At 70.7% G+C, this 11,644-nt stretch overlaps 2 protein-coding genes across 2 annotated transcripts in view; one reads left to right on the forward strand and one right to left on the reverse strand.

Annotated features, from left to right (window-relative positions):
• Nucleotides 1-5,186, reverse strand: part of MNEG_3592 (hypothetical protein) — a gene marked incomplete at both ends in the record, with an annotated part of 9,910 nt that extends 4,724 nt beyond the window's left edge. The window contains 6 exons of the mRNA XM_014047927.1: nt 103-851; nt 1,116-1,595; nt 1,827-2,017; nt 2,242-3,032; nt 3,268-4,911; nt 5,106-5,186. Coding sequence (XP_013903381.1) covers nt 103-851; nt 1,116-1,595; nt 1,827-2,017; nt 2,242-3,032; nt 3,268-4,911; nt 5,106-5,186 — 3,936 coding nt within the window. The remainder of the gene's footprint in view (nt 1-102; nt 852-1,115; nt 1,596-1,826; nt 2,018-2,241; nt 3,033-3,267; nt 4,912-5,105) is intronic.
• Nucleotides 5,187-6,689: 1,503 nt separating this feature from the next.
• On the forward strand, nt 6,690-10,457 carry MNEG_3593 (hypothetical protein; the record flags this gene model as incomplete). The annotated part of the gene is made up of 5 exons (XM_014047928.1): nt 6,690-6,715; nt 7,039-7,909; nt 8,139-8,294; nt 8,758-9,895; nt 10,375-10,457. The coding sequence occupies 5 exons, from the start codon at nt 6,690-6,692 to the stop codon at nt 10,455-10,457; spliced, it is 2,274 nt and encodes a 757-aa protein (XP_013903382.1).
• Nucleotides 10,458-11,644: the final 1,187 nt, after the last annotated feature.

An 11,644-nucleotide genomic window follows, 5' to 3' on the forward strand; every position in this document is an offset into this window, starting at 1 on the left:
GCCGCCGCTCCCGCCGCCGCCGCCCTCCGCAGCCCCTTCGTCCGCACCGCAGCCACCGGTGCCGCTGGGGAGGCGCGCGCCGGCGACGAGGGCTGCGGTGACGCACGCGACGCCCTTGAGCGTCATCCAGCACGCGGTGTTGACGACCTGCGGCACGGGCCCCAGCGCGCCACCGCCCGACGCGCCGCCTGCCTCCCCGTCGTCCGCGCCCTGCTCTTCAGCATCATCACCGTAGTCCTCGGCGTCGCCGCCGCCGCCATCAACCTCGTCAGCGTCGACGTCCCCTGCCCCCACATTCTGATCCTGCCGCGCCAGCGGCGGCAGCGCCGCCGCAGCCGCGCGCCGCAGCAGCGGAAGCAGGTCGCCCGCCAGGGCGCGCGCCGCGGCCGCGGGAGCGCCGCCGCCGCCGGCCGCGGCGGCCCAGGGGGCGCCGTCAAGCGCGTACTGCAGCGCGAGCAGGGGCCCGTGTGCGAGGCCCGTGCGGCAGGCAGCGGGCAGATCCGAATCCGCCAGGTCCAGCTGGGAAGCTGCCTGCCACATCAGCGACCGCATCAGGCACAACCCAGGCACCGCCGCTGCGGCGTCGGCGCCAATGCCGCTCGCGCGGGCTTGCTGGGCGTCCTCCCTAACAGGCTCGTGAATCGCCAGGTCCGGCCACAGCGTCACCCGCCAGCCGAGGCGGGTGACGTAGATGTCGTTGACCAGCTTGACCATGCGCGCCCCCGCGTCCGCCTCGTGCAGCCGCGGGCTGAGCAGCAGCGCGCGCGCCCAGGACAGCAGCGGCAGCAGCGCGGCGGGCGTCTCGAGGCCGGGTAGAGGCGTCGGCAGCAGAGACAGAGCTTGCTCGGCACCTGGGCGCGGCGCCGCGTGCAGGGGGAAGCGGGGGTTTGGAGGTTATGAAGTGAGTGAGCTCGCCCGGCAATGCGGCCGCCGGCGTTTGCTGTGTCAGTGGTGCTTTAGCAGGGTGTCTATTCTGTGACAAGGCCAGCTCCGCCCCTACACACAGCCATGGGTGATCAAGGCTTCAAATGCAGTGCCACCCCTCATCCTGCCGCCGGCCCCACACAGCTGACGACACTCCACCGGCGCCCCCACACACGAAATCGCCCCCTCACCCGCCCTCAGCCTGTCGCGGCTGTCCAGCAGGTTGCCCAGCAGCGCGTTGGTCGCGCCGGCCGAAGTAAGCGACGCGTCGTGCGGCGCAAACGCGCGCAGCAGCCGCAGCCGCGCCGCTCGCCGCGCGTCGTCAGTGTCGCCACCCAGCGCGCCCGCCCTGCTGCTGTCAGCCGTCACTGACAAAGGTTCCACGTCTGAGAATGCTGGCGTGGCGGCGGTTGCGGCGGCCGCATCTGGCCCCCACGTCTCGAGGAGCAGCACCAGCGTCTCGAGGGCGAACAGCTTGCGCTCAAACGGCGCGCCGGGGTACAGGCTTGCCAGCAGCGTGGCGCCGAGCCACTGCAGGAAGGCCTCGACCCTCTCAAGCGCAGCAAACGCCGCGGCATGGGGGTCCGCCTGCACGGGCGCGGGTGTGGGCTCGGGCGCGGGCGGCTGCGCTGGAGCCAGGGCGTGGGTGCTGCGCCGGGGCTTGCCGCCGCCTGCGAGTGGAGGTGGGGTGGGTGCGCAGGGGCGGGCATGACTCAGCAGCAGGGGAGCAAGCGCGAGACGCAGTCCCTGCCGCTACGCCCGGCTGAATGCGCGACTCAGTCACAACCAGGCACCAGTAAATGCCCACATGACAGCAGCCCAAGCACCTCCCACATACAACCCCCTCGCCCTCCCCCTCCCTGACTAGCCCCCAGCCCCAGATGTCAGGCCACACTGCTGACCTGCCGCTCCGCTGGGCCGGGAGCCGAGCAGCCGCGTCCGTATGGCGTGCACCGAGACCTGGCAGCGGGTGAGCAGCTTCCCTATCATGACCAGCGCCTTCTGGCGGCCGCCGGCGCTCGGGCAGCGCATGCACAGCAGCAGCCACTCTTTCGCGATTGCGAGCTCCAACTCTCCTGGTGGCTCGGAGGTCCTGGCAAAGCGGTTGGTGGCGAAATTCGCGAGTGTCTATGCAAGGAGCAAGGAGCAGGACGGCGATCCATGCGCGATCGGCCAGGGTGCAGGCGCTGATGCTCATCATCAAGAGCACAGCATCTCGACCACCCGATCGCACATGGTTGGAAAGCGCTGGCATGGCACCGGGGGCGGCGCGGCAGGCTTGCACGCGGCAGGGCAGGCCGCATCAAGGCCGCCCACCTTGGCGCCACACACGCCAGCTCCAGGCACGCGAGCCGCAGCGCCTCCGACCCGCTGGACACGCAGCCCACCAGCAGGTCACGCGCCCCATGCGAGCGCGCCGCCACGTCGCCCTCCGGCCTGTTCTCCGGATCACGGCCGCTGCCCAGGTCGCCCGCGAGGGCGTCGATGTCTGAGAGGTCACCGACCAGCTGCATCTGCCTGCCCGCGCGCAGCACGACCACCGCCGCCGCCATCCGCCCGTGCTCGTCCGCGCCGCGGCTCGCCGCGAGCAGCACGCGCAACAGCGCGGGCTCGGCGCGCAGCAGCGCGGGCAGCGCGTGCGCAGCGACGTAGGTCCGCAGGCGCTCGTCCGGCCCAGACAGCGCCGCAGCCACGGCGGGCAGCCACGGCGCGCACCAGCGCCGCATCGCCTCGTCGTCGTCGGCCGCCGCGCCGCCGTCGCACTCGCCGCCAGACGCCTCGCGGCGCAGCTGGGCGATCAGGCCTTTGAAGAAAGCTGTGGCCGTATTGGCCACCATGTCGTTGCACATTGCGTGCAGCGTCTGCTCGACAACACGCGGCTCCTGCGTCACGAGCCACCCCGCGCCAACGCGCGGCAGCAGCGCGAGCAGCGGCGCGTAGCGCCCCTTGCGGCCCGGCGCCATGCGCAACACCGCGGCGGCCGCGGAGCGGAAGAAGGCGGCGGCGTCGGCCGCGGAGCAGCCTGGGGGCGGCGGCAGCGCGAGTCGCGCTGCGCAGGTGGTTTGGTCGGCTAACAACGCCACCAGCTGGTCGAACGCCTCTTGCACCTGCACGCATGGAGGTTTGCAGCGGCGCATGAGGTCAGCATGGGGCCGGGGGTCGCATGATATGCGCATGATGGCCGCACATGGGTCGCGCATGGGGTGCGAATGGGCTTGACATGGGCACGCATGGGTGATCTTGTGCTCTCTGAGGAAGCATGCAACCTCATGCCAGAGTTTGGATGACGGTGGAGCCGCCCATGCGCACCCTGCATGCGGCCGCCCCAGCGGCTGCGCCCACCTGCTTGAGCGTCTGAGCCACCGGCTCGTCAACCATGGGCCACAGGGCTGCCATGACCTGCTCCCGCGTCTCCGGCAGCAGCCACGGCACAAGCAGCGCGCCGCCGCCGCCGCCGCCGCCGCTGCCGCCCTCGCCATCACCAGCCTGATCCTCCTTTGCAGCCACCGCCTCGCCAACGCTGGCGCCCTGCTCCCCCTGCGCGGCCAGCTGCTGCCACACCTCCCTACAGCGTGCCATCGCCGCACCCAGCGTGTTGGCGGAGTGGAACTTGGCGTGCGAGTCTGTCGCAGCGCCGAGCGCCGCGGCGGCGGTAGGGACCGCCCCGGCCGCCAGCAGGCTCCAGCCGCTGCCGCCCTCAACTGAGGCGCTCTCGAGGCTGACACAGAGGGCCTCCACAGGCAGCGCGGTGACCAGGCCCTTGAGGGCGCACACGCGCCCGAGAGGGCTGACACGCGCAAGGGCCGCGACAAGGCAGCTGCCGTGCGTGGCGTGCGCGGCGGTGGGCGTGGTCTTGGCCTCATCATCCCCTACGGCGGCTCGTGCAGACAGAAGTCGTTCGACCAAGCTTGCTTCCGACCACACAGCGTCAAGCTGCGGGTTGGCCATTAAGCCCCGCCGCACCACGTGCTGCTGCTGCTGCTGCTCCTGCTGCTGCTCCTGCTGCTGCCGATCCTGATCCAGCCCCTCGCCACCATCCAGCCCCAGCCCGCGAGCAAACGCGAGCGCCGCCGAGGCCGGCGGCACTGCGGGCAGCACCGAAGCATGCCACAGCGCAACCGCGGCGCTGGAGACCAGCTCGCGCACCAAAGATTGGCTGCGCAGCGCAGCGAGCATCGCCTCGGCCGCCTCTAGCACCGCCAGCTGCCCCTCTGGTAAGCCCGACAGCTGCGGCGCGGCGCCGCCGCGGCCGCCGTGCGCTGCTGGTCCAAGGTGCGGGGCGGTGCTTGTCTCGGCAGGAAAGGGCGGGCTGTTGGCGGCCAGTTCAGCGCCATAATTCACCAACAGGTAAATAATGAGGGTCACTGCCTCCTGCAGCTGGTCGACCGAGTGCGGCGACAACGGCGACCCCGCGTCCGCCGCCGCGAGCAGCGCGCCCGCCGCTCGCGCAGACAGCCGGAGCAGCGGCGCGGCCGCCGGCGCGAGCCACGCGCGCGAGGCGGGCTGCCATGTGAGGGACGCGCCAGCCTGGGCCAGGCTGAGCGACGGGCGCACCCAGCTGGGAAGGTCGGCGCTTGCAGTGCCTCCCCAGCTGGCCCCGCCGGCAGTGCCGGCATCGGGGCCGGCGCCGGCTGTGTCCAGCTGCTGCCGCGCCGCTGCCAGCAGCGCGCCCGTTATGACGCGCCCCGCCGCAGCCTGCTCACGGGGAGGCAGCCGGCGCACGAAAGACAGCAAGTGGCGGTGCAGCAGGCGCGAGCCATCCTGAAGGAGGAGTGGCAGCAGCAGCCGCATCGGGGCTTCGGCAGCTGCGCCGTCGTCGCTGCCGCCGGCAGCAGCATCGCGCAGCGCCTCCTCGGCCGCCGAGATCAGATGTTTCAGGTCCTCAAGCTCTGCGAACGCCGTCTGGTCCTCGGAGAATGCGAGCAGCGCTGCTGCCAGCCGGCGGGCCGGCGCAGAGCGCTGCTCATCCGCGCTCGCCTCGCGGAGCTGCGCCCGAAAGGGGTTTGATTGGTGCAGCACGGCGCAACAGAGTTGTCGGTGCGATTGATATTTGCTGCTACAGATGTCAGCGCGATCGCTGCTGCGAGGGGCCGCCTTGAATCGGCTCGGGCATGCGTGACGAACGAGCAAAGCGGCGGCTGCGGCGCATGCTCCCTTGACCTGCACATGCAGCTGCCCACCTCCCGCAGGTACTCTGCTGAGAAGCTCGTGGGTCCGTTACGCCACCTTCTATTGCTCTGCTGCAAGTTTCGCTTGCTCATTGCATTCAGCCCAGGCAGCGGGCGCCCCGTGTGATCCCTTATGAAATCAGTGTTGCATTCACTCGTTACTATCTCACAACTCGACCTTCAGTTTCAAAGAACGCGTGTGGCCCCAGTAGCACACGCCAGGGCTCGGCAGCGGTTGGCACTTGTTGAGCGGGTCACCTGAGTGCTGGCAGTGGCACTGCACAACCACTGCGCCGCGCGTTATTACCGTCGCTGAACAGCCCTTTGTTGGGGGACAATTCCCGTGAGGATATCCGCTTCACACATATCCTCCCACTTTCCTGCGTTGCTGCTGCGGTCAAGACCGTGGTCAACCGGAGTGAAGCATTTGAAAGGCTTCATTGCCGCCCTGCCGGAGACACTTTGCACACACTGCCCGTTTGCATCAATCTCTAGGAGCTCCTGCCCAAACCAAGCGCTTAGCGGGGGATAAGTGCCTGCAGGAGCAAGGGTCAGGCGTTTCCGCAGTGGGCGGACGGATGTGAGCCCTACGGTGGCATGACTGCGTGCGAAATTGGAGGGTGCATACCCGGCAACGGCCACAAAGGGATGGAATTGTCTGCATGGTTTACCACCACACAAGGCTGCTAGGCTTGTCAGGGTCAGGGGCAAAGCAGATGCTGATCAGAGCGGGAGGGGCAGGCTGAGTCAGAATGCTGTTCGCCGTCTTTCATGGCAATCACAAGATGCTTGCATGTTCATTTGACCGGATGCGAGAGGGTACAGTTTCAAACGATCGACCTTGGTTGCCTTCTGTTATGATTCCCGCTCTGGGACGGTGAATTTAAGTTTGACGAAGGTGATCTGCCTTTCAAATGCAATGCTTTTGTAGAGACGCGGCTCTCATGGATTTTTCACTGACAAATTTCATAACGGCACCATCACCCTTTGTAACCTGCGCCGCCCTCCCTCCGTTGTTGAAACGCACGTACCGCAGGGCTGCGCCGCAAGCGCTGCAGTTGATGCTTCGCCAGTGATCAGGAGGCCACCCGGGCCTGATCCCCATGCCGCGTGACTGGCCGGGCGAGGAGGCGGGACGCGAGGGCCGCCTGCTCTCGCTGTTCGGCTCGATCCTCGAACCGCCGCAGAGCGCGTGCTGTGACCCCCTGGTTCCAGCCGCATCTTGCCAGGAGGCCTACCCGTTGCCGGACCCACAGGCGCACAGCGGCACGCCGTTGGTGAAACAGGAGTCGGTCGTCAGCAATGACAACGCGGCGCCAGTATGCGCTGCTGCGGGGTACCCAACTGCCTGCGGTACTCACTTGTCAAGCAGCACCACCACCACCGACTGCAGCAGCAGCAGCAGCAGCAGCAGCAGTACAGGCAGCACCGCAGAAACCAACGCCACGGCTTGCGCCGTGACCAAAGGCCCGCCGAGCGAGGAGGGCGAGGTGGAAGAGGGCGAGATAGAAGAGGGGGAGGTAGAGGAGGGTGAAATACAAACAGACAACGCGCTGGAAGATGGCCGAGACACCAGCTCAACCATAAAAACTGAGCATGCTGCGCCGCAGCCGCCTGCGCAGGTGAGGCGCCATTGATTTCGACTCTGACGGCTGGGAGCCCTGTGGTGACTACGGCGCCGCGCAGACTGAATGCGCCATGCCGGATCAGCGCCATTTGTGTCTAAGTTTAATGCCACCCTTCCTAATTCCCGCCTTTTGACCCTGCCAAGACTTCAACGCCCCTGGCCGCCGCGCGCCTTTGCTCAATTGCAGGGCTCCCCCGGCGCTACCTGGTGCTGCGGCGGCGCCACAGAGGATGGCGCGGTTGGCCTGAACAGCAGCAGCGCGAGCACCAAAAGCAGTGCCTCCCCCACTGCCACTTCCTCAACTGGCGATGTGCCCAGCACGCCAGAAGCGCCGCCGCGCGAGGAGAGTGAATTGGAGGAGGGCGAGGTGGTGGAAGGCGGGCCAGGGGACAGCGGCGCTTGCGCCATCTCGTCCTACGGCCACACCGGTGGCGCCGGCAGGCGCCCCGGGCGTTCCAGCAGCCGCGGGGGTGGCAGCGTGCGCACCGGCGGCGACGGTTGCCCAGAAGACTCCCTGTGCAGCAGCGCGAGCAGCGACGGCGACGTCGACGGCGACAGCAGCAGTGACAGCGACGGCCTGTGCCGCCTGCTGCGCTGCCTCCATGCTGCCTGCGACGCGCTGCCGCGCGGCGAACGCGGCGCCGCGCGAGCCATCCTCCCGCTGCTGCGGCCGCTGCTGCCGTGCGCGCGGCGCATGCGGGCCTGCGACCTGGCGGGCGTCCTGTCTAGCTGCTGCGTTGGCAGGCCCGACGGCTCAAAGGGGGATGTAGAGCTGCGCTGGCAGCTGTGCGAGCTGTGCGGCTCGGCCGGCGCTGCCGCGTTTGAGGGGGCGCCGCATCGTGCCGCAGAGGCGCTGTACGCGCTCGGCCGCGCCGGCGTGCACCCGCGGCGCTTCGTGGACGGGCTGCTGGCATGCATTTTCGGGGGCGCGGCCGGCTGCTTCAGCGGCACCTGCGCCTGCATCGGCGGCTGCGGCTCCGCCAGCGGCGGGGGCAGCTGCGATGACGCCGGCAGAGGATGTGAGGCGGGCGGTTCGTGGGCGCGGCAGCTGCGCCGGCTGGCGTCGCGGCAGCTGCAGCTGACTGCCGCCGCGCTCGCCACGCTGCGTGCGCCCGAGGAGTGCGCGGCGCCTGTCGGGGCTCTCGTGGGGGAGCTGTGCGCGCGGCTGGAGGCGGGCCCGGAGGACATGGTGAGTCAGCAGGGCGCGGCTGGGCTGGGATCGCTGCTCGCGCCCCCAGACTGCATGTCTCATTGACGCCATGATCAGTGCCTGTGGATGGCGCACACGGGGTTGTGCAGCTCAGTTGCTGCGTAACGGGGAGCGGCCCGTGTGGCGAAGATCATCAGCTCAGGCCGCATCCCTCGTGCCGACTCGCCCCAGCCAACCCCTGCCGCGCCTACCTCAAACGGCCCCACAGTACGCTGCGCGCGTGTCCGCGGTGGAGGCAATCAACGCGTCGTGGGCGGCCGCCATATCAGACCAGCGGGGCCTGGCGGGCGGTGTGACGCAGCTGTGCCGCCACGCCGCGGGGCTGCCGGGGTGGCACCGGCTGTCGCCGGCGATGCTGACGCAGGTGGGGGGAGAGGAATGGCGCGCCGCCCGCCTGCGCAAGCTGGCTGCCAGGTCAATTCTGAGCAGATTGATAGTCAATACGCCAGTAGGCATGCCGGCTGCTGGTCAATGGGGTTGTGCAGGCACGGCCGCGTGCGCTGAGCGGACATGGCTGGCGCCAGGCCCTAATCCTGCTCGTTCTGCGCTCTCCTTGTTTGGGCTGCCCCGCGCCCTTCGTCCTTGCTGCCCAAAGTCCGTAACCACAACCAACACATCGCGTGCCCCTTCTCCCTCCCTGCAATGCCAATCCACACGGCCGCCGGTCCTTCCGACGCTATGAAACCGCAGCTGTGGCAGGTGCGTGGGGGCTGACATGTGCGGGAGCGTGTGCAGACACAGCGCAGCGCTTGGCACTGCCTCTGCAAAACTTTCTCGGCAATGATGTCAACAAGACGCCCCCGCCCTGCCCTCACCTCACCTCCAAGGTGCACATGTGGCTCGTGGACTGCATCGACCCGCAGCCCCCGGCGCGCCGCAGCAGCGACGACGGCGGCGGCCGCGACCGCCGCGGTGACGGCGTCAACAGCGACGATGACGACAGCGATGACAATGACCTGGCTGGCCGTGGCCACTGGGACGCCGACGCTGATGACGGCGGCGGCGACAAAGACGAGTCCCACAGCAGCCACGGGCGCCGCCGCGGCAGCAGCCGCAGCAAGAGCCGCAGCCGCGGCGGCCGCGCGTCTGCCGAGGGCCTCCATGATGTGTTGTCGGCCTGCCGCCTGCAGGCCTGCCGCTCCGCCTGGCTCGGCGGCGCCCGCGACCCGCGCACCTCCGAGCTGCAGCGGCAGGTGTTCGACCGGCTGCGCCAGATGCGCGGCGTCGTGGAGGGCTGCCGGCTCGAGGCCCCGACGCACGGCGGCGGCTACCGGTCTGTCGACATCGCCGCCGTACATTCCGCCAGCCGCCGCGAGCTGGCCATCGAGGTGGACGGGCCCTCGCACTTTTTGCTGCTCGTCGATGACGCCGCCGCCGACGGCCGCGGCGGCGCCGGGGACGCGGAAGCCGACGCAAGCCGTGTCGGCGCCTGCGCCAACGGCGGCGGCGGCGTTTGGGCGGTGCGTGGGGAGACCGCCGCGAGGGACCGCGCGCTCGAGGCGTCAGGGTACGTCCCCGTCAGCGTGCCGTTCTGGGCGTGGTCCGCCGCCGGCGGGGCCGCCGCCGCGGCCGCGCGGGTCGCGCGCGCGCAGCTGGAGGCGAAGCGCGCGCGAGGGGACTGGGAGGCGGCGGAGGGCGAGCAGGAGCGGGCGCAGGCGCTGCTGCTGGAGCACCTCATTGCGGCGGCGGTGGAGAGGGCGCAGGCTGGCGACCCCTGCGGCGCTGCGGAGCCGGCGCCGTCCCGCGAGGGCAGCCGGCTGCCGCCGCTGGTGCTGGCCGCCGCGACGGTCTCCGGCGCGGATGCCGCTTCGTGCGGACTGCCGTGGTTGCTGCCGGCGCGGCAGGTGGCGCGGCAGCCGGAAGGCCAGCAGCAGCAGGCGTGCGGCCAGCACCGGGTCACCCCCGACCGTTCCAAGCGCGCGCGCCGCGACGCGCCGCGCTGGGTGCAGCACGAGCAGCTGCGCGGTCCCCAGCCGCAGCCAGCCGCCGGCCAGGGCTCTCAGCAGCGGCGGCGCAGGGTGGCCGCGCGGGCGCAGCGGCGTGTCGGACGCATGGGCTGGCAGCCTGGCGTTGCGCAGCAGGAGTGCCTTCAGGCGCCAGAGATGCTGCCAACGGCAGTGTTGCTGAATCAGGAGTCAGAGCAGCAGCAGCAGCAGCAGCAGCAGCTTGATGACTCCAGCCTGGCACCGGCCCCACTCTTGGACACCCCTCCACAAGACGACCAGCCGACTGATCAGCCGTCCAAGGCGGCGGGGCAGGCGCCCGCCCCTGCGTCCCCCACGGCGGCCGGTCAACAGCCTGCGGCGCAGCTGCAGCCAGGGCAGCCGCCGCTGGCCCCGGGCTCAGCGACGCCCCCGGACATGCCGGCGACCGATGGAGAACCCCAGCCGCCGCCGCAGGCGCCCCTCCGGCCGGCATCGCCGGGGCCCCTGCCGTTGTCGCAGCAGCCGGCAGCGCCGTTGCTGCGGGTCACATTGCCGCTGCCACCGCTGCCGCCGAGCCCTTGCGATGGGGCGCCGCCGCTTGAGGAGGCGACGCAGAGGCTCGACCTTGCCTCCTCAGGCAGTCAGGCATGCGCAGCCCTGCCAACACAGCAGCAGCAGCCGGCGCCGCCCTCACCGCCGCCACCACTGCCATCGGGGCCGCCGCCGCCGCTCGAGGAGGCAATGCAGAGACTCGCGCTCGCGTCGGCAGACAGTCAAGCGTGTACAGCCCTGCCGCCAAAGCAGCAGCAGCTGCCGCCCGCGTCGCCGCTCTCGCCGCCGCCGCCGCTGCCACTGGGGCCGCCACCGCCGCTTGAGGAGGCGATGCAGAGGCTCGCCCTTGCTTCAGCGGACACTCAGGCGTGCACAGCCGTGACGCCAAAGCAGCGGAAGCAGCCGCCCGTGTCGCCGCTCTCACCGCCGCCTCCGCTGCCACCTGGGCCGCCGCCGCCATTGGAGGAGGCGATTCAGAGGCTTGCGCTCGCGTCACCGGATGGTCAGGCGTGCGTGGCGCTGCCGCCCCAGCAGCAGCGGCAGCAGCAGCAGCATCCAGCGGCGCCGCCCTCGCCGCTGCCTCCGCTGCCACCGGGGCCGCCACCGCCGCTGGAGGAGGCAATGCAGAGGCTGGCACTCGCCCCGGCGGACGGCCAGGCGTGCATTGCGCTGCCGCCCCAGCAGCAGCGGCAGCAGCAGCAGCAGCCAGCGGCGCCGCCCTCACCGCTGCCTCCGCTGCCACCGGGGCCGCCACCGCCGCTTGAGGAGGCAATGCAGAGGCTGGCACTCGCGCCGCCGGATGGCCAGGCGTGCATGGCGCTGCCGCCACAGCAGCAGCAGCGGCCGCCGGCGTCGCCGCTGCCACCGCTGCCGCCAGGGCCGCCGCCGCTGGCGCCGCCGCCGCCAGGCCCTCAGGACGAGAACGCGCCGCCAGCGGGGGCGCCCACATCCTGGCAGTCCGAGGCATCTCAGAACAAGGGGCACATGGCCAAGCTGCTGCCTGCGCCCAACCAGCAGCAGCGCCAGCGGCTGCCCGCGTTTTCTGTGGGCCTGAGGCCGGCGGGCGCCGGCGCGGCCGTGGGGCGGCGGTTTGGCACGCGGCTTGGGGCAGCCGCCGTGGCGCCAAGGGGCAGGATGACCATTGTGGTATCTACTGCATGCCTGCCCGCGCCCGCGGACGGCGGCGGCCGGGGCCGGGCCGACGGGCGCGCGGCAACCGAGGCGGTGCCAGCCGTGC

The sequence above is a fragment of the Monoraphidium neglectum genome (genome assembly GCF_000611645.1).
Source record: "Monoraphidium neglectum strain SAG 48.87 unplaced genomic scaffold scaffold00458, whole genome shotgun sequence".
Lineage (NCBI taxonomy): Eukaryota > Viridiplantae > Chlorophyta > Chlorophyceae > Sphaeropleales > Selenastraceae > Monoraphidium > Monoraphidium neglectum.